The sequence below is a fragment of the Theropithecus gelada genome, chromosome 18, assembly GCF_003255815.1.
Source record: "Theropithecus gelada isolate Dixy chromosome 18, Tgel_1.0, whole genome shotgun sequence".
Classification (NCBI taxonomy): domain Eukaryota; kingdom Metazoa; phylum Chordata; class Mammalia; order Primates; family Cercopithecidae; genus Theropithecus; species Theropithecus gelada.
The window spans coordinates 37,831,191-37,859,168 of record NC_037686.1 but is presented as its reverse complement, the minus strand read 5'-3'; the positions used below and the strand labels follow the sequence as shown (position 1 = coordinate 37,859,168).

The 27,978-nt window shown below is 43.4% G+C and overlaps 1 protein-coding gene across 4 annotated transcripts; it reads right to left on the bottom strand.

Moving 5' to 3' along the window:
- SLC14A1 (solute carrier family 14 member 1 (Kidd blood group)) lies at positions 1–27,978 on the bottom strand. Of its 4 annotated transcripts, XM_025365082.1 has the most exons (11): positions 27,571–27,978; positions 26,830–26,893; positions 24,389–24,546; positions 21,958–22,114; positions 21,198–21,387; positions 18,006–18,134; positions 15,431–15,623; positions 12,983–13,130; positions 12,628–12,762; positions 4,106–4,155; positions 2,142–2,706 (listed from the first exon to the last, which is right to left on the bottom strand). In XM_025365082.1, the coding sequence occupies exons 3-11, from the start codon at positions 24,533–24,535 to the stop codon at positions 2,533–2,535; spliced, it is 1,323 nt and encodes a 440-aa protein (XP_025220867.1). In that variant the 5' UTR covers positions 24,536–24,546; positions 26,830–26,893; positions 27,571–27,978; the 3' UTR covers positions 2,142–2,532. The 4 variants fall into 4 exon arrangements, with proteins under 4 accessions (XP_025220870.1, XP_025220869.1, XP_025220868.1 ...); XM_025365083.1 differs by lacking the exon at positions 24,389–24,546 and having other exon boundaries at positions 1,570–2,706; XM_025365085.1 differs by lacking the exons at positions 21,958–22,114; positions 24,389–24,546 and having other exon boundaries at positions 1–2,706; positions 27,571–27,660.

The window sequence follows — 27,978 nt, the reverse complement described above, 5'->3', positions numbered from 1 at the left end:
TGAGCTGTGAGCATAATTTATTCATGTACTTGCATAGAAATTTGTTATACAGACATTAGGAAAAAGTATAAGTGCTCTCTGCAAATACTTATTTTTAGGATAATAGTAACAAAAATAGCTTGAGAAAATTAATATCATTTAAATTCGACAACGTACAATGTTCCTATTTACAGATTTGTGTGAGCACAAGAAGATCCTACACGGTAGATCTCCGTTCTGAAGATCGACTTGGGTGCATTTTAGAGGCCTCTGGTTCACTCAGCCACAGCCTAGATTCTTCACTGCTGATGATCTTTGGTTATGCTTGTTTTCTTTTTTTTTTTTTTCCCCCCACAATTCTTCTTTCACACATTCCCTAACAAGAAAGGGTTCAGTTCAAACACTGAAAATTGAGCTTCTCCACAGCAATATCCATAAACCCATGCCAGTTGCAAATTCATAGTTTCAAAGGCTTTGGTCACAGGATTTTAAAATTGGAACAATGTTTGCTTGCTTGGTTTCCTGAGAAAAGGAAGAAGTGAGCTTCTCCCTAAAATATTTGTAGGTTTACTTCCCTATTTCTGTTTATTCATTCGGCAAGCTGTGTATTGTGCACTGAGCACTGCAAACTGGAAGTGGAAAAAATCTTCAGGATTCCGATGTTTCACTTTCCAACCTCCAAACTATTGCACCATACATACTGAAGTGGAAGGTAAATGAACAGGACTTCTTTTTTAAATTAATTAATTAATTTATTATTATTATTTATTTTAGAGATAGGGTCTTGCTCTGTCACACAGGCTGGAGTGCAGTGACATGATCGTAGCTCACTGCAGCCTCGAACTTCTGTGTACAAGCGATTTTTCCACCTCAGCCTCCTGAGTAACTGGTGTAGATGTGTGCTGCCACACCTGGCTAATGTTATTATTTTTATTTTTTAAGAGATGGAGTCTTGATATGTTGCCCAAGCTGGTCTTCAACTCCTGGGCTCAAGAAATCCTTTTGCCTCCATCTCCCAAAGTGCTGGGATTACAGGTGTGAGCCACTGTGCCCAGTCCCTGAATGTGACTTCTGTTGCTGTCTTCAGCATGTTTGGTGACAGAGTTTACGGAACTGGTAACTTTTAAATTAAAGAGAGGAAAATGGGAATCCTTACCTGTATTTTTTTTTTTTTTTTTTTTTGAGAGACACGGTCTCACTCTGTTGCCTAGGGTGGAGTGCAGTGGTGCGATCTCAGCTCACTGCAGCCTCGGCCTCCTGGGCTCAAGCCATTTTCCCACCTCAGCCTCCCAAGTAGCTGGAACTACAGGTGCCCACTACCATGCCTGGCTAATTTTTGTATTTTTTGTAGATGTGGGGTTTCGCTATGCTGCCCAGGCTGGTCTTGAACTCCTGGGTTCAAGCAATCTGCCCGCCTGGGCTCCCCAAAGTGCTGGGATTACAGGCGTGAGCCACCACACTCAGCCCTTTATTTCTTTTTGGTGGTTCAAATGCCACTGGTTTCTGAGAGAGTGTGAGTGTGCAGAAAATAATAAGCTTTTTTAAATTAAGAAATTCAACAAGTTATAAAAATAACACCCATAAGCAATCTGACCTTTGCCTTCAGTCTTTATAAGACATCCTCAAATGATTTTAAAGAGCCCTTTGGAGGTTGGTAACAATTCTATGCATTTGTGTCATTTACAAAATCAATTTAGGCATTAAAGTAAAAATACCTAAGCTGAGTATTTCATAAATCCAGTATGTAACTTTTCTTTAATATGTAAGAACAGGTTAAGCCAGGAACTTCTCCTATTTTATCCCATTTAAAACAGATCATTTTTCATAAGGAAAAGTAATCTCTACCTAAAAAATCCTTTGCAATCTCTGAGAAAAGTTGCAATACAGAATAATTTTGATTGACAAAATTCCTTTCTTCCTCTTGCAGTCCTGTCAGTCTGGAAAACCCCAACTATGTCCCATGAGAGAATGTCACGCACACAAGGCATAGGGTGCAAGCCATTGTTTGTAGGAAGTGGGGACCGAGCTCAGCTGTCAGCTTGCCCCTCTGTGATATTGACTCTGGCTATAGTGTGTAACTTGCATTGATTTAAAAAAAGTCAAACTGCTTATCACAGAATTCTGGATTAACTTCGATTTTGTGACTGTGAGTTCCATAAGGCTTAGTTGGTTTATGGGGTTTAATTTTTAATACTGCTAACGTCATGGAGCCAGCTAAACACCAACAATATCAATAAATACTAATAGTTTGTATTCACTTCCTCCTTCTGTTGGAGCACTTTGACTTTATATACATTCCAGTCTTAGTGCCAAGGCCCCATTCGGGTTTCAAATTCCATACCAGAGCACATCACTTGGATGTGGCTCTCATATGCTTGAGGATATTCCTGGGAGTCGAAAGGAAAATACAAAATGAGCATAAGAACAGATCATAGATGCGTTCGTATGAAAGTTGATACTCATGAAAAACAGCAGTTTGCTGAGACCCTGGAAGTTAGCTGGAGCAGTCAGGCAGAAAGGACTCGTGACCATGGCTACAGAGGGGGCTTGTTCTCACAAAGGACTTTCCACCATTCTTTTCCTGGCTTGCAGGTAGAAGATGCGGTTTTCTTCAGGATAAGTAACTTTACCGAGGGGCATCTTGTAGATGCTGGAATTTTTTGTGGTCATCATGAGGAACAATAGCGTGGCCAAACAAAAGGGCCAGGTACAAGCTGGCAATCCAATCTGGGGAAGAAGAGAAAGTCACACACTCCTTTCAGATCCCATCTGACAGCTGAGCTACACAAAGCATCCCCCTCTACTTGCACTCAGCCCAAGGGGATGAACCACTGGGGGCATTGCTCTGGCTTCTGTGCATGCTCGTGGAGACTGAGTTTATAATCTCAGGGCATTGAGCTGTTGGAATGTTGACATCTATTCTTTAGGGCAGCCACTTATGTCTCTATCTTGTATGTATGTCTTTCTCTCCCTCTCATATATTCAGACTTCCTGCACCAGATGTGCCAAGAGGACATTTGACAAACAGAGATGACACTTGCAAACTGCAAATGGCCCCTGACCACTCTTCACGTCCACAAGGCCTTCTCTGATTAGTCCAACCCACAGTGACCTCTCTGACCTTGACTTATGCCTGGTCTAGATCTTAGACTTGACTTGCTTTATTTCTTTCCATTCTGTCTCCCAAATAGACTCTAAGTTCCTTGAGGGTAGGTCCTCTTTGTGCTGCCCATGGAAACTCACACAATTCTGAGCGTATGCCATTGGTTAGCTCTGGCCTGATGCATGGACCTCCCTGGGGTGTGATGGAGTATAGGGGTACCCTAACCTGACTGCACATCAGAATCATCTGGGGGAGTTAAAAAAAAACATGGATGTTCAAGCATCGTACAAGATCTACTCTATCAGAAATACCAAAGGACACAAGGCCTAAGGCTCCATATTTTCCCGTCTTCCTAGCTGACTCTGGTATGCAGCTTGCCCATTTGGGTCCATGGACTGATGCCTGTGAACCTTCTTTGTTGACATGTGGAGGGTCCCGTGTGCTCTGATGTACTCTCCATCATGCGTGCCTGTAATGGGACTTTGGCTTTCTACCAGAAAGATACTGTGTCTCCTTAAAAAATCTCTATGCTGTTGCCAAGAGGGCTAGATATTGCCTTGACTCCTTAGCAGCCATGACGACATCAACATGGACTGAGCTATCAGAAACTGGCCCTGCAATGGAATATCTGGCTTTCTGTTTAAGTAAAAGGTATCCTAAAGTAAAAGGTATCACCTGCAATGGAATATCTGGCTTTCTGTTTAAGTAAAAGGTATCCTAAAGTCAACTTCTTATCACTCAGAGTTAGACTCTGAACTTGACAATATGTTATACAACCTAAGTTTCATTTTTTTAAACCAAGCAATCTGATATTTGTAACATACTGGGTGATTGTGGTTTGGACTAAAGTTTGCTGTGATGCTGAAAGAAAGGCCAGGGAGTTCCAGCAGAAGGTAGGGCAGTGCTTCTCACGGTCGTGGATCCTGCCACTGGATGCCAGCCCAGTGGACTTCAGGAGCATTTCCCATAGAGTCGTAAGCTGGTCAATTACGCGAATGAAAAGTGAGACTAAAGCACACTCACCCTAGCCATAACGTTTGCCATGCCGACTCCAAGATAGGCCGTGAACAGGGCTACAGAAAAAAAAAAGAGAGAGAGAGAAAGAACAATGCTTGGTAGATGCACTTTTAATCACAGGAAAGGCTGCCTTCCAATATAAATCACCTGGAATGCACAGTGCGCTGATTACTAGCATGAGTCTAAAGTCAGCAGTCCTGGATTCAAATCCTGGCTCCACCACTTAGGAGCTCCATGGGCCCTGTTTTAAGCCTCCATTTCCTCACCTGTACAATGGAAGTAAAAGGAATATCTCTTTCATGGTGTTGGTGTGAGGATGAAAGGAAATAATGCATGTGTTTAGCACACAGTAAGTGTTCAATAAAGGTAGTTGTTTTATGGTTACTATTTTGTTGTTATTGCTAATACTTAAGGGAAAGGCCTTCTATGGAAAATAAATTTCTCTGATGTTTTATCCAAGCATAGCTGGATTAAATGAAATTATCCAAGCATAGCTGAATTAAATGAAACCTATTAATGTTTCTTGAGATAGCATCTAGGATTCTCATATTAATGAATAGGATTCAAAGCTACAAAAAATCATAGTGCTTGCTTTGGCAGCGTGTGTACTAAAAACCAAAACAAAACCATGTTTATAAAATAAGAAGGAAAGAAAGAAGGAAGGAACTCAGAGAACAGCAGGAACTGAACACAAACTTGGGATTCCTCCCCTTGATAACATCTTCTCCAATACCATTAAAATCAATGAATAAATGTCTTATGTTTTATTTACTTTGAGTGGCCAAAAAAATTGTAGAGTCAGTAATTTGAGTATATGGGTGACTTTCAATGTAAAACAACTAATGCAAAGATCTCAACCAGATAATTATCTATTCCTCAGTTTTGGTTGAAGAGAAGGCTCACGGAGGCTCAGGGAAGCCCTCAGGTTTCATGGGGATAGCCTGAAGAATGACCTTCATATAATGGCCACCTAGCCACTTGGGCCACCAGAGCTCACCGTTAGATACACTCACCATCTTGTCTCCATGTCTGGTGAGAAATCACATCAGCTATCTTGGTGTGTGGGGATGTGGCAGGACATGGTCGCCAGCGGTGGGGGAGCTCTGTGATCCTCATTTACTTTACCATAGACTTCTGTCCTTTTACCGATATTTTGTCTTTTTATCCTGGTGTTTCTTATTCAATAGCATATCAAATTCTTTCATGTATGAATTGTCTCACACTAGTGGGAAGGGCTGATCTTTGGAAACAGTACTGGTTTCAAATCCCAGCTCTGCCATTTTATTTGTTGTATAACAAATCACTGAATGTCTTGGAATCTAGTTTCATCATCTGTAAAAAGGCATCTTGAAGATCTGCCTTACTGGGAGGCGATGAATCTCAAATGAGAGCTTCTATTTCCGTAAACACAGCTGTAAATGTATCTCTTTCACCATGGGACTGCTCTGAGCAGAAGGGTGCTCACGGCTTGGCTTAGAAGGGTTTCTCTCCTCGGTTACACCAATTTCATTCATTGTTAAAGTTTAATCAATTAATTCAACAACTATTCACTGGCCCTCTGCTAAGCACTGGGGTCCTCTGTCCCTGATCTCTTGAGTGGCCCCTTTGCTACAACACCACTCCTGAGCACATGAGGCCTTACTGCCTTCTCTCTTTTTAAAATATCCATTACACTTCTAAGGCTCACTTTTGGCATGTTTACGTCTCATACTGTTATGTTGCTTTGAAGTGATCTCCAATTCAAAGTTGCTTTTCTCTTCATAGTAAAAGTGATAGATTATTTAATGGTAGGTATGTCAATTAAGACTCGCCAAGTAGGACTGGGAAAGCCTTACAGTAGAGGGGCAATTCTGCACAACATCATCAGTTTGTAGGCAATGACCCTGACAACGTTCTTGGTAGCTGAGGGAAGAAAAGGCCCTTGAGTACTGAAGGGGAAACTGGATTTTAGCTCCTCCTGGATAGTGTCCCTTCCAATGGGTGAGTCCCACTGTGATAACCCAACCATTTGGAAGAGATACACAATGTGTTTACAGTCTCCACTGATAAAACAACAACATTGAGATATTCTCTGGCCATGCAGTTGCTCTGGCTTAGAGGCCAGAAAGACAGCAGTGCCAGGTTCTGTCAGAGTTTCCTGAGTCCACTTCCTTATAAAAGCCATCGGGGACTAATAAATAACAGCTCTATAATAAATGTCTGTCACTTATTTACCTTGGCTGGCAGGGTTGGTCTTTTGTTTGGCAGTATCAGGGTGATGTGGACAAGCTGAAACTTGGTGTGGCATTTTACATGTGAGATTTGCTTTCCAAGGGGGGCTGGAGATCTGTCTCAAAAATCCATGCACAGAGATTTAAAAGTCTGATTGTACCCTGTGGGAGCCCAGTGGGCACTCTCACACACTGCTGGCAGCAGTGGAAACTGGTATGGCTTTTTTGGAGATAAAGTTGGCATCCATTGAAATAAAAATTGGCATTCCCTTTAACCCATCAATTTAGCTTCTTGAAAAGAAGGTGAATCTTCTTACAGAAATGCTTGTACAAAGTACACAAGGACATTTGTGCCAAAAATATTCATTGCAGAACTGTTTGTAATGGTTTCAAACTAGAAGCAATCTGAACTTTCCCCAGCAAGAGGGCACTTATCATATAAAGTGTCTACACAGTCACCATCTCCATGGCCTTGAGCAGTGGAGGTTCTATACCCTGCAGCATGGGCCCCCTTTTTCATTAAATACACCAGGAAAAATGCAGCTCCAGCCTGGGCTTCCATCTCTGCCCAGAGACTCACCCAAACAGCTGATATCCTGAGGGAAACATGAGCTCCCAGGACAAGGAAAGGGGACATCCCAGGAGAGCAATACCATAAAAGAAGGACGACAAACTGAACAACTTACAGTTGAGATATATATATATATATATATTTTTTGAGACAGAGTCTCGCTCTGTCACCCAGGCTGGAGTACAGTGGCGCGATCTCGGCTTACTGAAACCTCCACCTCCCGGTTTCAAGAGATTCTCCTGCCTCAGCCTCCTGAGTAGCTGGGACTACAGGTGTGTGCCACCACACCCAGCTAATTTTTGTATTTTTAGTAGAGATGGGGTTTCACCATGTTAGCCAGGATGGTCTCAATCTCTTGACCTTGTGACCTGCCCCCCCTGGCCTCCCAAAGTACTGGGATTACAGGTGTGAGCCACCGCTCCCAGCCAATAAAATTTAATTAATAAACCAGAAATGAAGAACTCAATGAATGATGTGATCAGCACAATGGACAGAGCCAAAGAATGATCAGGCCAATCAACTGAACTGAAGGGCCTCATGAAAAGATAAAGAGATGGAAAATATTAAGAAAAAGTCAAGAGTTATGAAAAAATAGCATAAAGTATTACGCTGAAATACTAGAAATCACAGAAGGAGAGGGGAAACATGGAAAAGATTTGACAAAGTGAAAAATGATGATGTTCCTAGAATTAAAGGAAGAGATGAGGGCTCACATTGAGAGGATTTGAGTACCTAGTAGGGAAAAAAAAAAAAAAAAAAAAAAAAAAAGCTACGTCTAGGCAGATAATAGTGAAATAAAACCATATATATATCTCATACGCAAAGAGAAAATTCAGAGTCCAGAGAGGAAAAATAAAATCAACTTTAACAAGAATTAGTTTCTTTTCAGACACCTTAATAGCAATTTTGGGTATAAGAAGACAATGGAGTAGTCTTTGAAGACAATTTTCAAAATATTGAGAAAAAAATGTTAAATCTTGAGTTTGTAGCCAGCTAAACTAAAATTTAAATGAAGGTGAAATGAAGATGTTCTCCAGCATACAAGGTCTCTTTGCAGACCCTCTTTAAAGAAAACAAAACTCTCTTTGCAAACCATCTCTGAAGAAGTAATCCAGCAGTAATTCCAGCACTTTGGGAGGCCGAGGTAGGTGGTTCACTTGAGGTCAGGAGTTCGAAACCAGCCTGGCCAATATTGCAAAAACCTGTCACTACAAAAAATACAAAAAATCAGCTGGGCATGGTGGCGCATGTCTGTAATCCCAACTACTTGGGAGTCTGAGGCATAGGAATTGCTTGAACCCAGGAGGTGGAGGCTGCAGTGAGCTGAGATTATGCCACTGCACTCCAGTCTGGGAATAGAGTGAGGCTTTTTTCTTAAAAAAAAAAAAAAGTACAGAAGGTTAATATGAACTAAGTCAGAGTGAATAAGCAGTTAATAAAGTTTACAGTTGCCTAAATAAGCAAGTACCCAAAACAAAAACTTATACTTAACAACGAATCCAAAATAAAAATTCTATACAGTATCAATGGTTTTACTAGTTGTTAGGGGTGGGCCTTCTCAGAGGAAGTAAAGGCAGATTCGTGTATCAGTCATATTTGGGGAGAAGATACAGGTGTTAATAAACTTAAGAAATTGACAGGAGAAAATAAACAAGTTTGATTCTTAATAAGTTATGCAAAGCCACCAGAAAAACTTTTTTCCAGACTTTTAAATAGCACTTACCGAGTGCTAGACACTATTTGTTCTATGAGTTTCGGACATGCATTAACTAATTTAATAATCAGAACAATTGTATGAATTGAATATGGTAACTTCCATTTTCTAAGATGGGGAAACTGAGGCATAGAAAAGCAAATTACTCATAATTTGCTTACATTCATAAGCAAATATGCTAGTAAGTAGCAGAGCTGCTGGAACTGTCTGGCACCAGAGTCTGAGCTCCATAACCAGCTCAGTAGACTGCCTCAACCATTATGCTACACCAGTGGAAAAAAAAGAGTATCTATCCAAAGGAAGGTGAGTGTGGTAGGAAGAATAATGGTCTCCAAAGATGTCCACATCTTAAACCTCAGAACTTGAGAATATGTGACCTCACATGGCAAAAGGGAATTAGTAGCAGCTGTGATTAAGTTAAAGACCTTGAGATGGAGAGAGTTGCCTAGACTTCTGAATGGACCCAGTGTAATCACAAGGGGCCTTATAAGAAGTGGGCAAAAAAGCCCTCTCTGGGGAGTAAAATGGAGTATTTCCACTTCCTGGTTCAGACATTTCTATACAGATTACATTTTTGTTTTGTTTTATACAATAAACCTGTGCTGCTTCTATAATTGAGAAAATATCAAAGATATTCCCACTTTGGGGAAACACATGTCGAGAGCTTTGGCTTCATCCTTCTCCATGGTCTGTCAAAACCTCATCACCAGCCGGGCGCGGTGGCTCACCCCTGTAATCCCAGCACTTTGGGAGGCCAAGGCAGGCAGATCATGAGGTCAGGAGTTCAAGACCAGCCTGGTGAAACCCCATCTCTACTAAAAATATAAAAAAATGTAACTAGGCACGGTGGTGCGTGCCTATAATCCCAGCTACTTGGGAGGCTGAGGCAGGAGAATTGCTTGAACCAGGACCCGGGAGGCAGAGGTTGCAGTGAGCTGAGATCATGCCATTGCATGCTAGCCTGGAGATCAAGAATCCATCTCAAACAACAACAACAACATAAAACAAAAAAAACTCAGCACCCGCCAGGTGCGGTGGCTCATGCCTGTAATCCCAGCACTTTGGGAGGCTGAGGTGGACAAATCATGAGGTCAGAAGATCAAGACCATCCTGGCCAACATGGTGAAACCCCATCTCTACCAAAAATACAAAAATTAGCTGGGCATAGTGGTGCGTGCCTGTAAGCCCAGCTACTTGGGAGGCTGAGACAGGAGAATCGCTTGAACTAGGGTGTTGGAGGTTGCAGTGGGCCAAGATTGTGCCACTGCATTCCAGCCTGGTGACAGAGTGAGACTCTGTCTAAAAAAAAAAACATAAAAAATAAAACAAGACAAAAAAAAAAAACAAAAAAACGGAAAAACAAAAACCTCATTGCCATCTCCTGTGCTCTCAAAATGCCTTCTCCTTGATCTTGAAGGACATGCTCAGGCTGTCCCCATGCTGGCCTGCACCACCCTTTCCACCAAACAGAATTCCTCCTCTTATTTTCTAGCATTTATGGAAAAGCCCCCTTCTCCAGAAGGCACTTTGTGATAATTCTGAATGGAAATGGGCCCCTGGAGAATCCTGTACTGTGGACTTCTCCTTCTTCTTCCACAAAGATTGCACGGTCCTCTTGGGCTCCCTCTCTTGCCTGGCTTCTGCCCTCTACTGTAACACTCTGTGTGCAGGAACTGCATGGATCCTAAAGCTCCTAAACTCCTTGCTCTTCCTGGTACTGTCTTAACTGTATCATGTGTGTTTAATACATATTTATGGCTACTGCCTCCAGAAAAGTAAAGGTATGCATCCCAAATAAAGGTTTGAAACCCCTAACCAATCTCAGACTAAAGCTGAAAGGTTGTAGGGTAAACATTCGAACCCAGCTGAACTCAGGTGGAAACCCCTAACCAATCTCAGAATAAAGCTGAAAGGTTGTAGGATAAACATTTGAACCTAGCTGAACTCAGGTGGAAACTCCTAACCAATCTCAGAATAAAGCTGAAAGGTTGTAAGATAAACATTCTAACACAGCTGAACTCAGGTGGCTACAGCACCTGTCTGTAACCCTCTCCTTTATCCTAAGCTCGTGAACAAATTTGGAGAAAGAGCACAACATTTCAACAGAACTGTTAGGTTAAATAGCTGAGTAATAGTAAATAACTTGACAAAAATGACATCTACATGGCTACACCCAGCAACCTGAGTTATGTATATACTCTTGCTATAGCATCACATCAAAATGGAATGGGTCTTTAGAAACCCTTGGTACCATCCCATTTTCTGCCAGTGCACAAATCTATTCTAAACCCTGCCTTATACGTGGCCCACCGTTTTCATAACTGTTTAAATATCTTGGCTTGATTAATCTGGTGATAAACTGACTCTAGACATATATTTCCACTAGATTAGAAATAATTTCTCCACATTACACTGTCCCGCCTCCTTTTTGTTCCCAAGTGAATCTCATTCTCTCCACTCTAGAACATTATCTTAAATGCTTACACTTTGATTGTATTAGGGATGCCAGAGGCTATGGGTGAATGAGCTGCCACTCACTATCCACCTGGGACATCTATTAGCTTTTCAGATTCAAATCACATGCAATCTGTTTTCACCTAAGAGGTTGCCATGAGGGCCTGAATGCTACAAAAGGGAAGCAGAGGAGTGCGGTGGGATGACTCTGGAAGTGGATGGTAAGTGTGGGTTCTGGGTGTGGATTTACCCATCACTGTCCCGATTCCCTGCAGCACATTCCTTAGTCTCTCTGGCCTCAGGACCCCAACAGTAAAGTAAGAAGGATGGAGTGGAGGTCTCAGGAGGCCTTCTTCCTCTGACAGGCTGAGTCTGGCTAGAACACTGGGAGTCAGAAAGGATTAATACAGCAGTTCTTGAAATGTGGTCTCGAGAGCAACAGCATTAGTGCCTCCTGAGAACTTGTTAGAAGTGGAAATTCTGCCGGAGTGGTGGCTCACTCCTGTAATCCCATCACTTTGGAAGGTGGAGGTGGGAGGATTGCTTGAGCCTAGGAATTTGAGATCAGCCTGGGCAACATAGGGAGACCCGGTCTCTGTAAAAAACAAAAAATTAACCAGGCGTGGTGGCATGCCTGTGGTCCTAGCGACTTTACTTGGGAGGTTGAGGCTGCAGTGAGCTGTGTTCACACCACTGCACTCCAGCCTGAGCAACATAATGAGACCCGTTTTTTTTTTTTTGAGATGAAGTTTTGCTCTGTTGCCCAGGCTGAAGTGCAGTGGCACTATCTTGGCTCAGAATGAGACTGTTTTTCAGAAAAATAAAAAAAAAATTCTTTCCCCCACCTCTAACAACGAATCAGACGGGGGTAGGGGGGCAGCGATTTGTGTTTTAACAAGTCTTTCAGGTGATTCTGATGCATTCTCAAGTCTTAGAATGGCTGGGTTACTGTGACGCTCAAAGGGGTAAATGTCAGCAACCCTGATTCACCAGGGGACATTGCTTTGTATTTAGCTGGAGTTATTTCCCTTTAGTTTCTTGGGTCAAACAACTAGTTTGAAGAACGCAGGACAAGTCAGTTGAAAGCAAAAGTAGTGTCAGCTGTGGTCCCTGCCATCCCCAGTGGGAGGCATGGCAGATCCTCACAGCCAGAAGCAGCGAGTGGCACGACGCTGGGAGCTTCTCGGTGGCCAAGGCCAAGTGTCAGCATAAGCAGGAGAGCCCATGAGCATGGGGGAGCTTTGAGAAGGCATGTGTGGCATGCATCAGGGAAGGGCTGGTGTATCTCTGGGGATAAAGCTGAAGAATAACTGGGATTTTTTTTCTATCCTCCCAAACATCCATATTTTAGGATGTTAATATGACTCAATAGGCTCCTGCCTTCACAGTTATCAGAGAGGTAGGCAGGGGTGACTTTAATGCTCTCAGGGGACGTCACTTGTCCTGTTCACACATTTAGCAAGTGGGCTCAAGCCAGAACCCTGGCCCTGATTTTTCACGCAGTCCGTTTTTACTGCTTGTCCTTGATTGAGATCCTGTAGTCATGGGCAGCCCTCCCCCAGGGGTGTGGGAGACTCACCGCAGCCAAGAGCCAGGAGGTGGGTTTGCCAGGTGAGTGCCACGAACATTCCTCCCATTGCAATGCAGGCCAGAGAGCTGTTGAAACCCCAGAGTCCAAAGTAGATGTCCTCAAATGGGGCTGAAAGACTGAGTCCTGTTAGACAAGACAGGAGGGGTCAGAGCTCAGGACTAAAGGCAGGATGTTTGGAAGGAGACTGAGGGTGGGATTGAAGGTTAGCAGCAAGCATCCCAGGAATTCCCATTGGTCCCTAGGAAGCCATGATCTCAAGAAAGATCTGGAGCACAGAAGATGCCTGAGGCAATGCACGGGATGGAGGAGGTGCTCAATATTTGGTAAGGGCTCTTGTGCTCACCTGCTGCTGTGCCCAGCAATGATCCGATTGCAGCATGCAGGCACATGAGTGGGGAGGAGAGTAGGATGGCTCCCAGGAAAATGCCCCCTGTCCATGGATTATCACAGCCATATATCTGACCAACTCCCACTGGTATAGATTTCAATAACTGCAAAAGAAATTTTTTAAAAAATGCCACCGAAACAACTGAACAGAAACCCACAGGACACCCACAAACTCCTACAATATAATTTTACACTGGATATACCTTATCTCTTTCAAGAACAGTGTTACTACCTTATAAAATTCCCTCTCCTTGATTACAGAAAAATCCCAGTCATTCTTCAGCTTTATCCCCAGAGACACACCAGCCCTTCCCTGGTGCATGCCACACATGCCTTCTTAAAGTTCCCCCTGTGCTCACAGGCTCTCCTGCTTGCACTGACACTTGGCCTGGGTCACTGATAAGGTCTCAGTGTGGTGCCACTCACTGCTCCCGGCTGTGAGGATCTGCCATGCTCCCAGTGGGGATGGCAGGAACCACAGCTGACACTTCTTTTGCTTTCAAATGTCCCCCAGTGCTGAGGGTGATCTAATCTATCCATGCATCCCTTTGTTCAATAGAGAGATTATTATCACCATACAATTTGGATGCTTATGCTAAAGCCAGAGACCCAATACCAGGTTATCTTATCCACAATTTAGAAGCAATTATTAGCAAGTTTGTGAATTTTCTTTTCTGTCATTAAGTGGAACATGTATTCATTTAAACCAAGATATCTTTAGCTTATTCTGGTTACGAACAACTGTCAAGCAGGTCTCAAAACACAAAAATACATGGAAATGTCACAATTCTGCTTTCTGGCTGAGGCCTGAATTTAGTTATTCTGTTCACAGAATTGCAGTTCTCAGGAGCGAACAAGGTTTGACTGAACCTAACAAATGACCATTCTTTACAGCTGAACTTCTGGTTGGGCACCAGACCATAGTGTGAGTTTGACTCTACCCTAACATGGACTCAATTCTTCTAGCCCATGCTGGGTCTTCATGTCTAAACATTTTGGTATTTCTAGACCAGGAAACTTGGCAAAGACAGCATACCCTTTTTTTTTTTATTTTTCCGGATTTGACTGCAGAACTCTCTCAGGTAGCCATAGGGTTGGGGTTGGTGCTGATGATGGACTGGTCATTCGGAGTGAGGAGAAGGACAAAGCTGCTCCTGCCCCAGATCAGCACTGTGCAGGAGAACTTTCTGAGATGATGGAATAGTCTGTATCTGTGATGTTTAACACAGTGGGTCCTAGCCACATGTGGCTATCAACCACTTGAGATGTAGCTAGAGAGGTTGAGGAACTCAATTTTTAACAATACTACATCTAAATTTATATAGCCACGTGGGGCTAGTGGCTCCTGTGTTCGTGCAGTTCTAGATAGATTAATGCTATTTTATACTGTTATTTTTCGTGGGTAGTTCTAATGAATCTTTGATTTTTCCTTCTGAATTATTTTCAGGTGCTTCATTTAATTTTCTGGCAAGAAGCTAAAGAGAAGGTGACTTGAGCTCCTCATGTGTTTTGATCACTCAACAAAGAAGACAGAAAAGGGCGTTTCATAACCTGACAGTGGGAGAGCACATTAAAAAGGTAATGTGCTTTGGTTTTTTTGTTTGTTTTTTTTGGTTTTCTTCTAATTTCAGGTATTCTCTTGTTCTTGGTAGTCCAGAAACCTTAAACATATTTATTACACACCAACAGGAAGAGCTGGAATTTGATTTGGGTTAGCCAGGTTTTAAAAAGTACGAGATCTCTTTATGGTCATCTTTAAAGAGATACATAGGATTCATCTGTTAATACAGAGGTTCTCAAACTCTGGCCCGCATCACAATTTGGGGAGTTTGTTAAAACAGGTTCCAGTCCCCACACTTAGAGATTATGATTTAGAGGGTCTGAGATGAAGCCTGTTTGGGTATTGAAAACTCCCCAGGTGATTCTGATGCCTACCAAAGCTTGGGAACCCTAAATTATTGTAGATGTTCTATGAGCTATGCCATAAGGAAAAGCAGAATAGAGAGGTTCTGTCATAAACTCTAAGCATCCAGTTTTTTGATTGGAGGGAGTAGACTGTGGAAGATTTAAAACCAGGCTGGAGGCCACATGCCCTAAGGGCTGGCTCCCATCACCCAACCCCAAGCTACAATGGAGTGACTCCCAGTGGAACTGTACTCTGGGATTAGCACTGTAGATGTTTAGGGGAAAAGGCAGAAAAATTAGCTTGGCTAAATAGTAATTTTAAAAAATCCCTTAGACCCTAATGTTCTGGAGTAGAACAAATGCTTTAAATGGCAAGATGAAGGCAGAAAGGCCACCATAGTCCTGAGCATCTAGGGGACTCTGACACCTGTGGACAATTGACCAGAGGCCATTGCGTATCTTGCAGAGCCAGGGGGAATGTGAGAAGCCAGTGTCTTACCTCCAGGGCACTGAGGTCAGACCAGGAGATATTTGGAGCTGTAGTTACAGGTGTGACCAATTTGCCTGGAAAGAACGGATTGTAATGTCCTGTGGCTGAAAGGTACATTGACAGCGCCATGTTGAAAGGGAGGGTGAAGACAGGGAGGTCCCATTTGCTGAGCACGGAATTCAATGCGCTTGAGAAAATTGGGCTAAAAAAAGAACAGAGCAGAAGAATGTGTATGTGACAAACCAGGCTGACACATGGAATCTCGCTATACTCTGGAGGGCCTTTATTTCACCTGCCAATAGGCCCCTTACATATTGTGTTGGCAAATTTGCCACAGAAAGAAAACTTGGGATAAATTCTATTATAGAGGCAGTAAATACTACATAAAGTAAAAAAAATCAACTCTCAGCTTACTTGGCTTTTGAAAAATTCTACTCTCGGGTTGTTCAGAGTGAGCTATATATTGAGATTTAAAAAATATTTTTGAAGTACTTATGACATACAAAATAAAATAACGTCTACATAGTTAAAGTCCCCTTTGTCCCTCTGCTTGCTATGTCACTCCCTCCCCACTAGAGGCAACTGTGATCCTGATTTGGCATATATCATTTCTTTAATATACCTATTTTTGGAAAAAAACAATCGTTCAAGGATGCAGGTAGTGTGAGCTGGAGGAAAACGATCTCACAGTCAGAGGGGCAGAGTGTGCGTCCTTGAGCTGTTGATAAATTGCATGACCTAGGCAAGGTGCATCTCCTCAGGCTCTGAACCTATAAACTGGTGGGCTGGGCTGCATGGTCTCCAGGTCCCTCGTAGGTTCTCACTTGACCCAATCAAAAAGCCATCACTTAAAGACCAGAACTCCCATTTTCCTGGATTGTGGAAGGGAGTGTGGTGAGCACTTGCAGGCGAGGCCTCCTTCCCATGAACCTGTTCTTCAGAGCAGGTCCCAAATGACCTCCTGAAGAGGTTGGCTCTACAGATAGGTCCTCTACACACCTGTGGGTGCAGCAAGGGTGGGTGGCCCTTCTGCAGACATTGCCCACAACAGGCTGTGCTTCTTATTTATGTGCATATTAGTATTTTATATTTAACTGCAATATAGAAAGAAGGAAATCTCTGTTTCCAGGAAAAGGATTTAAGACATTGTCAACATAAAAACTAGTTTGAAGGGAATTCAGTAAACAAAAATTTTCTAAGGGAGACCTGGGGGGCAGGTGGGTAAAAATTCACGTAGGCACAGTGGTTCTCCCAGCATCATCTGGGAATGCATTAGAAATGCAAATTATCAGGCTCCACCTCAGGCAGACTGCATCAGAAACCCTGGGACCTGGGAGCAGGTGCCTGTGTTGTAACAAGCCCTGCAGGTGATTCTCATAGCGCTCAAGTTTGAGAGGCAATGATGGAGGAAGTGGGTCTCAACTTTGGCTATACTTTAGAGTCACCTGGGAAGCTTTAGCACTCCCAATGCCCAGGTGCTACTGCAGACCAATGACAGTAGAGTCTTGGGAGGGAGGAGTCAGGTGTATGGGGGCCACGTGCATCAGTGTGTGTCTACCAAAAAGACACCTGCATTTTTATGTCCATTGCAGCACTGTTTTCCGCTCTCCACAGAAGTGTTAATGTGCAGCCAGGGTTGAGAACCTCTGGTTGACAGATATTGGTGGATATGTAGCCAGATCAGACAAAAGGCCAAATAACTGGTTGTAAGAAAATATACATCTTTTAAAATGGTTGTTTCTGTTTCCAATAGACAGAATCTACTGGAATCCAATTTTAAATTTACAGTTTTAACTGTTTATCCTCCTCCTGCTCCTCTTCCTTCTCTTCCTCCTCCTCCTCCTGCTATTCCTCCTCCCCCTTCTCTTCCCTCTCCCTCCCCTCCTCCTCCCCCCTTCTCCCCCTCTCCCCTCCCCCTCCCCCTGCCCCTCCTCCCCTCCCCCTGCCCCTCCTCCCCTCCACCCTGCCCCTCCTCCCCTCCACCCTGCCCCTCCTCCCCTCCCCCCTGCCCCTCCTCCCCTCCACCCTGCCCCTCCTCCCCTCTCCTCCCCCTCCCCTTCCTCCCTTGCCCCTCCTCCCTTCCCCCCTCCCCCTCCCCTCCTGCCAAGGCCCCCCTCCCCCTACCCCCTCTCCCTGCCCCTTCCGCCTCCCCCTTCCCTTCCTCCCCCCTCCCCTGCCCCATCCCCCTTCCCCTCCTCCCCCTCCCGCTCTCCCTCCTGCTCCTCCTCCTCCTCCTCTTTCTTTTTACTTAGCCCAAGCAAGGAGGTTCTAGGAACTGGAGTGCAGTGATATAATCATAGCTCACTGCAGCACCTAACTCCTGGGTTCAAGTGATCCTTCCCCCTCAGCATTCTGAATAGTTTGGATGACAAGCAAGAACCACTGCACCTGGCTAACCATTTTTAAGTGTGCAGCTCAGTGACATTAAGGACAGTCACATTGTTGTGCAACCATCACCACTATCCATTCAAAGAATATTGTTCATCTTGCAAAACTGAAACTCTATGCCCATATAACAACTCCCATTCCTTCCTCCTGCCATGTTTTTTTTAAAAAGGCATTTTGAAAACCAATGGTAACTTACCAAGTCATGGACATGGCACATACAGGGAGTAACAGCCACCAGAAATAGTCTCCCTTGTCCGAAAAGACAGCCATGAGTATTCCCAGCAGGGTGGCATTGTAGCCATAGAGCCCAGATGCTGTTAATGACCTGAGGGGCAAGAGACACAGCATGGACATTTCCTGGGTGGGCTTCGGTTGCACTTGCACATAAATAACACTAGTAACTTCCAGATCATATTCATATTAAAACATGAAATTATATTTGGAAATGTATCTCAAAGTCTATGTAAGCATCGTACAAAAACTAATAAAGACATTAAGTGAAATATACATAGATAAAAATATAAATGTGCATTTAGATCAGCAGTCCCCAACCTTATTGGCCCCAGGGACAGGTTTCATGGAAGACAATTTTCCATGAATGGGGAATGGGGGATGATTTCAGAATGAAACTGTTCCACCTCAGATTATCAGGCATTAGATTCTCATAAGGAGTGAGCAACCTAGATCCCTCGCATGCGCAGTTCATAATGGGGTTCACACTCCTATGAGAATCTAATGCTGCTGCTGATCTGACAGGGGGCGGAGCTCAGGTGGTAATGCTCCTCGCCTGCCGCTCACCTGCTGTGCGGCCCAGTTCCCACAGACAGGCCACAGACTGGTACCTGTCTCCAGTGCAGGGGTTGGGGACCCCTGATAGAGAACGACTCCCTCTACAGGTGTCACAGTTAAAGACAGGTCTACAGCGGCTGAGAGGAAAGGGGAGTTTAGCAAGGCAATCTGCTCTATTTTAGCCTTTCCTTTGGAAAGTTATTCTTTTAAATCAAGACCCTCTGACTTGAATAGCACTTTTAGCATATGAAACTGTTGCCTAAGTTTGATTTCTTGGTGAGAGAGATTCCTGAAATGTAAATTCACTTTCTAGTGTCTTTGATCTTATCAACATTAATCTTCCAGCTTAGTATACATTTTTGTGTTCTGATACTTCTATTTTGTTGTCTCCAAACATACATTTCAAAGTTATTGCAAAGAAGAATGATTGCTTTTCTCTTACTTGGAGAAGTACCCCATTTAATTATGTGCTTGTTGAGCACCCAATTCTTTCTGAGGTTGCTTTTTGCTTAGTATTCAATCTCATTTCTTCCCCATCTTCTCCTTCTTTAGATTGAAGGGGTACATGTGCAGGGTTGTTACATAGATATATTGCATGATGCTGACTGAGGTTTGGGCTTCTATTGAATCCGTCACTCAAATAGTGAGCAAACTACCCGATAGGTAGCTTTTCAACCCTTGTTTCCCTTCCTCTCCTCTGTTGGAGTCCCAGTTGTCTACTATTTCTGTGTCCATGTTTACCCAATGTTTAGCTCCTAATTATAAGTGAAAACGTGCAGTATTTGATTTTCTGTTACTACCTTAATTCACTTAGGATATTGGCCTCCAGGTGCATCCACGTTGCTGATTTCAATCGTTTTTATGGCTATGTAGTAGTTCATGGTGTATATGTACTACATATTCTTTATATAATCCACTGTTGATGGGTACCTACATTGATTGACCTGACACGCCAGGACTCCCACAACTAAGAGTTGGCAGTGTCTGGCACCATGAAAGGCACAGGATCCACTTCCCAAGGGCCTGTCACTCAAGGGTGATGTCTATAGGGGGACAGGGGAGTAAAGATGGTGAAGTGAGTGGGTGAGGCCTAATGCTGGGCTTGAACAGGAGGTGCTACAGCCAATGAACCACACCGCAGGGGCTGGTAAAAGATAGCATGACAGCTGCTTCTTGACTTGTTTCTAACTGGGCCAGGAGGCACCATTGCAACAGGCAAGAGGATGTCATGTACATTAATCGGATGAACATTAGAGGTGGGATTCCCTATTCAAAAGTTCTTTGTCTCCCTTAAATAATCCTTGAGGGCAAATGGGAGGTGATGCAATTTGCAATGGTGCAAGCCAGAAACTGGGACTACACATGACAATGGAGAGCTATGCAGACTTGTCCTCTCAACAACTGACTTGGAGATGTTAATGCTTGAGTTTGATCAGTGGAAAATTAATGGCCACATCTACAACTTGTGGAATGCCATAGTTAAAGCCACAGGAAGACATATATTTACTTAAAACAGAAGATTGCCATTTTAATGCAGTCTTTTCAGACCAAGGAAAGTAAAACATCTGAAACTAACACGTATGACTTGTCTTCTAAATGATATCTGATAAAATATGAGTTGATCATATTTCATTGGAGCAAAATAATAAAGGAATATTCAATATAGCACAATTCTAGACTCTATCCCCAAACTGAGAAGACTTTCTTGGCATGCATTGGAATAGAGTTTAACCTAGGCTATAAAATCCTCTTCTACAGGGGGCAAATCAGACTCTTTGAAACTGATGGAAAAGTGGAGCATTTGCTAACTCTCTCCCCATGGACCTCTTTAGGCAATTTGCAGTGAGTGTTACAAGAGCTTAGTTGTGTAATGACCACACTTGGGAGTATGCATTGATCCCAGACACCTAGAATACTGGTTCCCTCCCTGAAGGAACTGGCCAGTGGGGAACTGTCTACTACCCTGGTGAGAGTCAGCTCATCACTTCTTCAATGACAGATCAATGAATAAAGTGCATGCTATTTCTAATCTAATGAATATATCAGAACACCCACTAAGGCTTCTTAAGTCAGAATCCACTTAATTGGAATTTATGGTAAGTCTTTCCTCCAGGAGCTGAGGTGACCTTGGTAATTCTTTTCTCCAGGAGCTGAGCTGACCTTTGCACTGTCTATGAAGAATGAGTTTGCTAAACTCATCATGGCAGCAAGATATAAAGGGTGTTATTAAGCCACTAAAACTTTTCCTGAATTCATATGCACTTTTTTCCCAAGTAGAATGCTGATGACAAATAATTTTATCAATCATTAAAGAAGATACCTTCAGAACCTCTCCAGGGAATTACTTACAGCTTAGTCCTGGTTAGGATGTAATGCCACAAGAATCTGGCATCATTTAGACCAGCCACTTATTCAGATATCAAGAGCAAGAGACTGTAACTGATTCCCTGACCTCTGACTAAAAACAAATATAAAGAGTTCTGTGGACTAAAGGTTGTTTCTTCTGGGAAGGATGTGATTTTATCACTGTTGCCCATAGGAACTTGTCAGCCCCTGTGTCTTAGAAGGGAGCTGAGAAGGCTTGAAAGGGTACACCTACCTGTCCTGGCTGAGCAAGAGGGCCGTCAGAGTGGAGACCACTGTTCCCAGCCAGCCAGTGAGAGCCCACCAGGGGTTCTGAAAAAGAAGTCCCACCAGAATCAGGATTCCACTGATGGGGTTGTTGACGAACACCACTTGGGATATGCCCCGGAGAATCCAGTCAATGAACTGGAGCACCGCAGGTTTGTCTGGAAGGGATGAGGTAAAGCAGAGCTAAGGAAGCAGCCAAGTGAGACTCCTCAACCACAGGCCCACCCTGAGCAAAATCGGCAAAACCTCCTGAAAGTGAAACATTTTTGATATTTCTTTAATATTTCTCTCTGAACCCATTGTCGCTTTAGTGGCACCCAGATTCCTGAAAGCATCTGTCTACTGTATGCTCAACCCACACTGCCCCTCCTAGAATCTAAGCTCCTGAAAGCATCTAATGCGCTTATTTATCATGCTTATAGGCACAAACTCTGAAGCCAAAGGAATGAATCACCAATAGTAAAATTTAAGTTTTAAGTACTGAAACTACAAGATGAAGCCAGGTGTCTTCTCATAGGAGCTGGGCCCTGGCTACTGTCTCCATAAGAAAAAAAAAATGGTGGAGAGGTTTGCAGGTTAAAAGATAAAAAGTAAAAAACAAATATGGTGAGTAAAGAGATCTATAAAAAGTTGGAGAATATGACTAAAGATATAAGTAGAAGTACCAGGAAACCATTTTCCCCAAAGCTACTTCTCCTGCCTCTCCAAAAAGATGAAAGGATAAATACCTTTAAGCCAGTTGGCAAGTTCTTTCATATCGCCGGTGACGTAGCCAAGAGCTTTGGGGAAGCACCTTCTCCCTTTACATGGTGAAACCTGGTTTTCACCCATGTCCACTCTAACCATAGTGGGGCTGTCCTCCATGGCCGTCTCTTCCTCTGGCTCCTTGAGGAAAGGACAGAGCTTATAAGTATCCCTAAGGCAGAGCCCTCCGGATCAGCCAGCCTTGGGCCTGGTTACAGTAGAAGATCTGGACCACTGTGTTCCATAGAACTAAGAGAGCACCGTTTTCCTCCTGAAACACCACCACAGAGCTTATTATCCAAACCCAAATCCCACTGTACCTTTGCCATCAGTGTTTCTAATGCTACCATGGAAAGGTTCTGGTCTTTAATTTCATAAGGTTCAGTGTCTGGTCCAACAAACATTTACTGAGCACGTATTTCCTGCACTTAAGGAGCTCAGTCTAGTTGAGAAGACTGAAAAACAGTTAATGTCAACAGAATGAGTCAAATCTTGTAGAAAGAGCTAAAATTAAGTGCGTTAGCTCCATGCTGTCATTTAAGGAGTAAGAAATCAGGTTATGGAATGGCCTGCTCACCAATGCGGGCTGAGCAGCTACTTGCCAAGACAGGTAGCCTTTTTTAATTTTCATTTTACAAAAAATATTTTGTTTTTAAAATATTGAAAGGGAAGAATGTTTAAAAATTGTGTGAGTTGACATGGCCTCCCCACCCTCTGCAAGTCCAAGATTGCTTGAATTTGTCCTTATGTCATGTGACTGTCTCAGATACTCTTTACTTTTGGAATTTGTTATTTAAATATGTAAAACCAGGCAAGAAGGATATTTCACCAAGATAGAGAAACTGGGAAAGATGGAATTGGACAAAGCTGTTGAAAACCAAAGAGTTGTAATCTAAGGATTGTAAGATAGAAAAATGTACAGGGCAAAATTATAGGAAACATGTCTCTGGAACATATGAACACTATAACCATGACTGTGTTCACTATGGGACCATTCACTTGTCATGATAAGTATCTGCAAGAAAGCACCAATATCACCAGAATTTGGTACCTTGAAGACAAAAATGATTTCATTGTGCTGATAGTAGATGCAAAAGAATACCAGTGGCATAATCCCAGAGGCAGGCTGAGGGAGGAAGCCAATGGAAAACCACCTTGAGTGTGCAAGAACAGTCAACAGCACAGCCAGGTCAATTGGGAAGCAGGGAAACGCCAAAATCATCAGACCCTGGAAGGCATAATTGTGAAATGTTGAAGCCACAGCCACATAAGACATGACCAAAGAAACACTGCATGCCTCTGCTGCAGTGACCCATTTTCAAAGCCATACCAACTTATGGGAGGCATCAGGCTTCAGCTCAGGCAAGGACAAGCAGCCCAAAGACATAACTGCCTTGAGTTTCTGGAACTGAATCTATAAAACCCTAAGGTGGCAGCATCAAATGAAAACACTGAAGCTGCATTTTCCATCAACTCCCAAAGCAGGAACATGGGCTATTTCAGAATAAACAAATTCATGTTCTCAAAATTCTCAGCATATATTTGTTCTAGAGGGCTTGAAATAGCCCATGACCTCAGATTTTGGAGATACAGATTTGAAACCTGATAATATAACTGGCCAGACGTGATTGAGAACCTGAATGGCCTGAGTCTCCTGTTGAGCCACCCAGAGTTAAGTAAAGATTAAACTAGTTTTCTCCAAATCAACAGCCCAACATGTAGGAGACTTATTGCCATTTGTGAATCTAATTTGAACATAATTGGGATGGGTTGTAGGGCTAGGATGTTCTGCAGAGAGGGGTCTTCTCATGACCTGAGCAGACAGTTGCTGCTATTTTGGAGTCCCCAGGAACCATTTATTCTGAACTGCTTAACCCTTCTGGAGCCCCTAGGAGCCCTGACTACTTGCTCCAGAAGTCAGGAATGAGAACCACTTAGGAGAAATCCATAACTTACAGTTGTAGTTTGCCCTAGAATTTTGCCATGCTAGAATATTTGCATTTCTTAGGGGACTTTAAGAGTCCACACATCCTAACTGGGAAGACAAGGCAAGGCTATGGAGCCAGGACCTTCTGCTGATATTCAAACATCTTAGCCCCAGTGAAGTAGGCCATTAATTTCAACTAAGAAGAAGGGACAATAAATAAAAGGCACTCTAATAAAATAGACGCAGGGTAAATGTAAAACTCCAGGTGACTTCTCCCCCAGCTCTTCCTTGGCTGTCAAAACTCGGCTCAATGGTCCAGTCTCTAAACCAAGGTGAGCACTGTCGGACTTTTTGGACCAAGATCCCTGTGCCTTTGACTCAGCTCACAGCCAACCCCCACTTCCCAGGATCTGCCCAGAAAAGATACACCAGAGTTTGGAGCAGGCTCCCAGGTCCCCCGAGCCAGAGGCTGCACGAAGGAAGCATACCTGTTCCTGCGACCCATCTGCCAGGGCCAAGTTTAGCCGGGTGATGCCTCTGCGCGCTGCTTCACCGGCTTTAGTTCCAAAAGGGTCCTTCCAAACAGGACCATGACAGGCATCACCAGCGCCGCCAATCAAAGACCGTCCATTCATCCTTACTTTTTCTCAATACATGACAAAGGGCAAAAGTATGTGAATCAGCATGACATGTGCCCTAGCTCTAATGACCACGCAAAAGGCAAGCTGAGCAGGGCTGGAGCGTGCCCAGTGGGTTCCTGGTGAGGGAAGATGTGACCCCACACGGGAGACCTCTAACAGAGGGGGAGGACTTTGCCTTCACCAAAGTGCTCTCAGTGGGCGGAGACACAACCAGCTGACTATGGAAATTAAATGTTCATTTACTTTGCTTAAAAAAACAAAATGGGAAGTCATCCTACACAGGGACCAATGACCAGATTTTGTTCTGCTGCGTGTCTCTGCTGTTGGATCTGAAGCCGCCTCTTCCAGAGGGGGAGGAGGGGGTTCACATTCTGATATGTTTGGGGGCAGATTGTGAGGGCTGCATCTTGAGGACCAACACCAAAGCAACAGGTTGCCTCACAGCAGGTTCCCCTGGCCTTGTTTATGAAATGTGAGAAGGATACATGATGTGGGCTCTGTTTGCTGTAGTAAGATAATAGCCACGCTTTGTATGCATTCACAAGCCTGCTTTAAGAGACTCTTAAATGGTGTGTTTTTTTTTGTTTTTGTTTTTTTCCTGTGCTACCACATCCAATTTATTTTATTTTTATTTTTCCTTTTTGCAGAGACAAAGTCTCATTGTATTGTCCAGGCTGGTTTTGAATTCCTGGCCTGAAGCGATCCTCCCACCTCAGCCTCCCAAAGCACTGGGATTATAGGCATAAGTCATCATGCCAGGCCAGGAACTCTTAAATTTTGAACATCACTTTGTTAATAATAAACAGTTTTTAGTTGAATTCCACAAGTGTGGCAGCTTTTTGTAAATTTTCTTTTTCCTTTTTAAAACTTCCATTGCATCCAAGAATATCACTCCTTTTCCAGAAGTTCTGAAACAGTTGTGTGTGTGGTATTTCTCTTTTTCTCCCCCTGTTGTTTATTCTATTTTTACTTTCTTCTACTGGCTTGGCCTGAAACCTGAAAACCTACCCTTTACCAGAGTGACTTGGAAAAATCCAGTGTTGGGAAATACTTCTGACATGTCTCAGGTAAAAACTGTGTATGTGCATGCATGTGTGTGTATTTACCTGTGTATGTGCATATGCATGTGTGTGTATTTACCTGTGGTGAACTAGCTGGCTAGTTCTGCACCACACTGATGTGCCTGCGTGTTGCATTATGAATATTTTTATTTGATAAAGAACAAATGGTTAAGAAACCCAGTGGTAGGGATCTCATGTTATATAAAGCTAAAAACAAAGAAGAGTGAAGAATGAAAAAAGAGACAAGCAGGGGTTGTCACATTCTCTCAGTGTGGACGCCTTCCCTTTCTGCCCCCGCCTGGCGCCTGCCTTTCCCCTACCACCAATATCACACACCTTGGAGAACCCCTTCCTTGAGCTCAACATCAATATTTTCCTAGAACCAAGAGATAGGGAAATTTGAGAGCTAGGTAGGATTTTAGAGACCACATAGTTCAAGCCTTCATTTTATATAAGAGAAAACCGAGGTTCAGAGTGGGCACCATCCAAATTCACTCAGCACGTGGCAGGCAGAGTGGGTCTTACGGAATAGGTCAGCTCTGGTTCTCAATTTTTCAGTCGAGCCAGGCACATTAACGCCACCCAAGGTTCTGTTCAAGTCGACAAACAAGTGAAGCAGCAGTTTCGGTGTGCTGGAGTAGGCAGTGGGGGCTAGGACTCAGCGATGCGGTGGGCACAGACTGTCTTCACGGTCACTTTGAACTAATCTTGAGGTGGGGGTTGAACAACCACAAAGAAAGAGCTCTGCTATCCCCACTTTCACTCTACGCTCTTGTCAGAAGCAGTTACTCTCTGACAAATGTCTCCCTGTGCCTCAAAGCTGGCACATCTACAGCAAGGCTTGTGTGTGCTGAAGTTAACATCCCAAGAATATCCTGGAAGCTGCACCTGAAGAGCTTTCCAGCAGAAGTCAAAAAGCGCTTTTCATATCCCAGGTCACTAGTAAAATGAAGCAGTGCTTAGCATTTTTAATACAAGGCAATATCAAGATTTCAATTCAACTAATATCCTCTATTTTATTACACAAAATGAAATACATTCTATTGCCAGCATGTACTAGAACTTTGTGCAATTGGAGAGACCTGAAGTCTTCAATTTTCCATGCTTCAGCTATTACTTTTAAAAATAATATGAAGTGTTGGATATGGATATAGAAGAAAGCATTTAAACACTCATGCTCTAGCATAATAAAGAGACTTTCAGCATTGACACTTATTTGGTACTTACTATAATCTTTATTTTATGTAGTTTTTGATTTTAAGTAGCAGGAGATGCCCAGTTTTCTTTAAAGCTGTAATTGGAAACAAAGAAAATGCTGTCAGACATTCCTGTATCCTGGTTAAAACTCTTCCCTCCTCAGAAAACGCTACTCCCAGAAGTCTTGATTGCAGACACTAGAGAGTGCAGCTGCAAGGAAGCTGCCAAATTCGTGGCTTCAGTTGTGACTGACTCGTTCTCCCGATGGGTGCACAAGAACATTCCCTTCAGCATGACAGCACATGCAGAGGAGTACATAAATCCATCACTGGAAAGGGCCATTCCCAGTGGCCCACTTTTTTCTTTTGAGTCACGTAGACACTTGTCTCAAACTTATTTCAAGAACACAGCCTGAATTATGATTTCAAGAACACAGCCTGAAACTCCTAATGGTGTTGATTCACTCAGAATCATTGAGCACACTGGGTGGACACCTCCCTGCAAACCTGCTTCCACATCAACTCAAGTGCTGCATGCACCTTGCTTCAGAAATCACGAGTAAAGGCATGCCTTTGAGCTTCCAGGAAGAAGCCGTGGCTTTGGTAAATTGCTTTCTAGTCTACCAGAACTCTGATTTTGCTGCTTCTCATCAATTCTGGTGATATAAAACATTTTCTTCTAAAGAAAAAGAGAAAAAAGACTTAGAACTGTGAAGACAAGCCCCAAATGATGAATAGTTGGAAATGAATAGAAATGAGGATGGGTACTTACACCACTCTAGCTGGCTTCCCGGCAGCAGAAGGCAGTGGCTGATAAAGATTCGCCTGGCTGCACGACAAGGGAGAGTGCTTCTCAGGAGATGGTGCTGAAGGGAGGCACCTAACAGTTATATACCCAGAGCCCCGCTCTGCTCTGTGTGTTTGTGGGCTCGGCTTTCTCCTCCCACTTCAGGCATCAATGCCAAAGCAACACTAAGGAACTGGTCCCCTGGCTTCAGTAACTGATGTCTCTCTCTCTCTGTTCTTGACATGGTGCCAACTGCTTTGCCACTGTTTCCACAGCATTCCAGGGTCTTTGACCAGCAAGAATCCTGCAAAAATACATCTTTTTCTTCTCCTGTTTCCTCTGGCCCCTACTCATATTTTTGGAAATATTTACAACTGGAAAGGATCAACACAG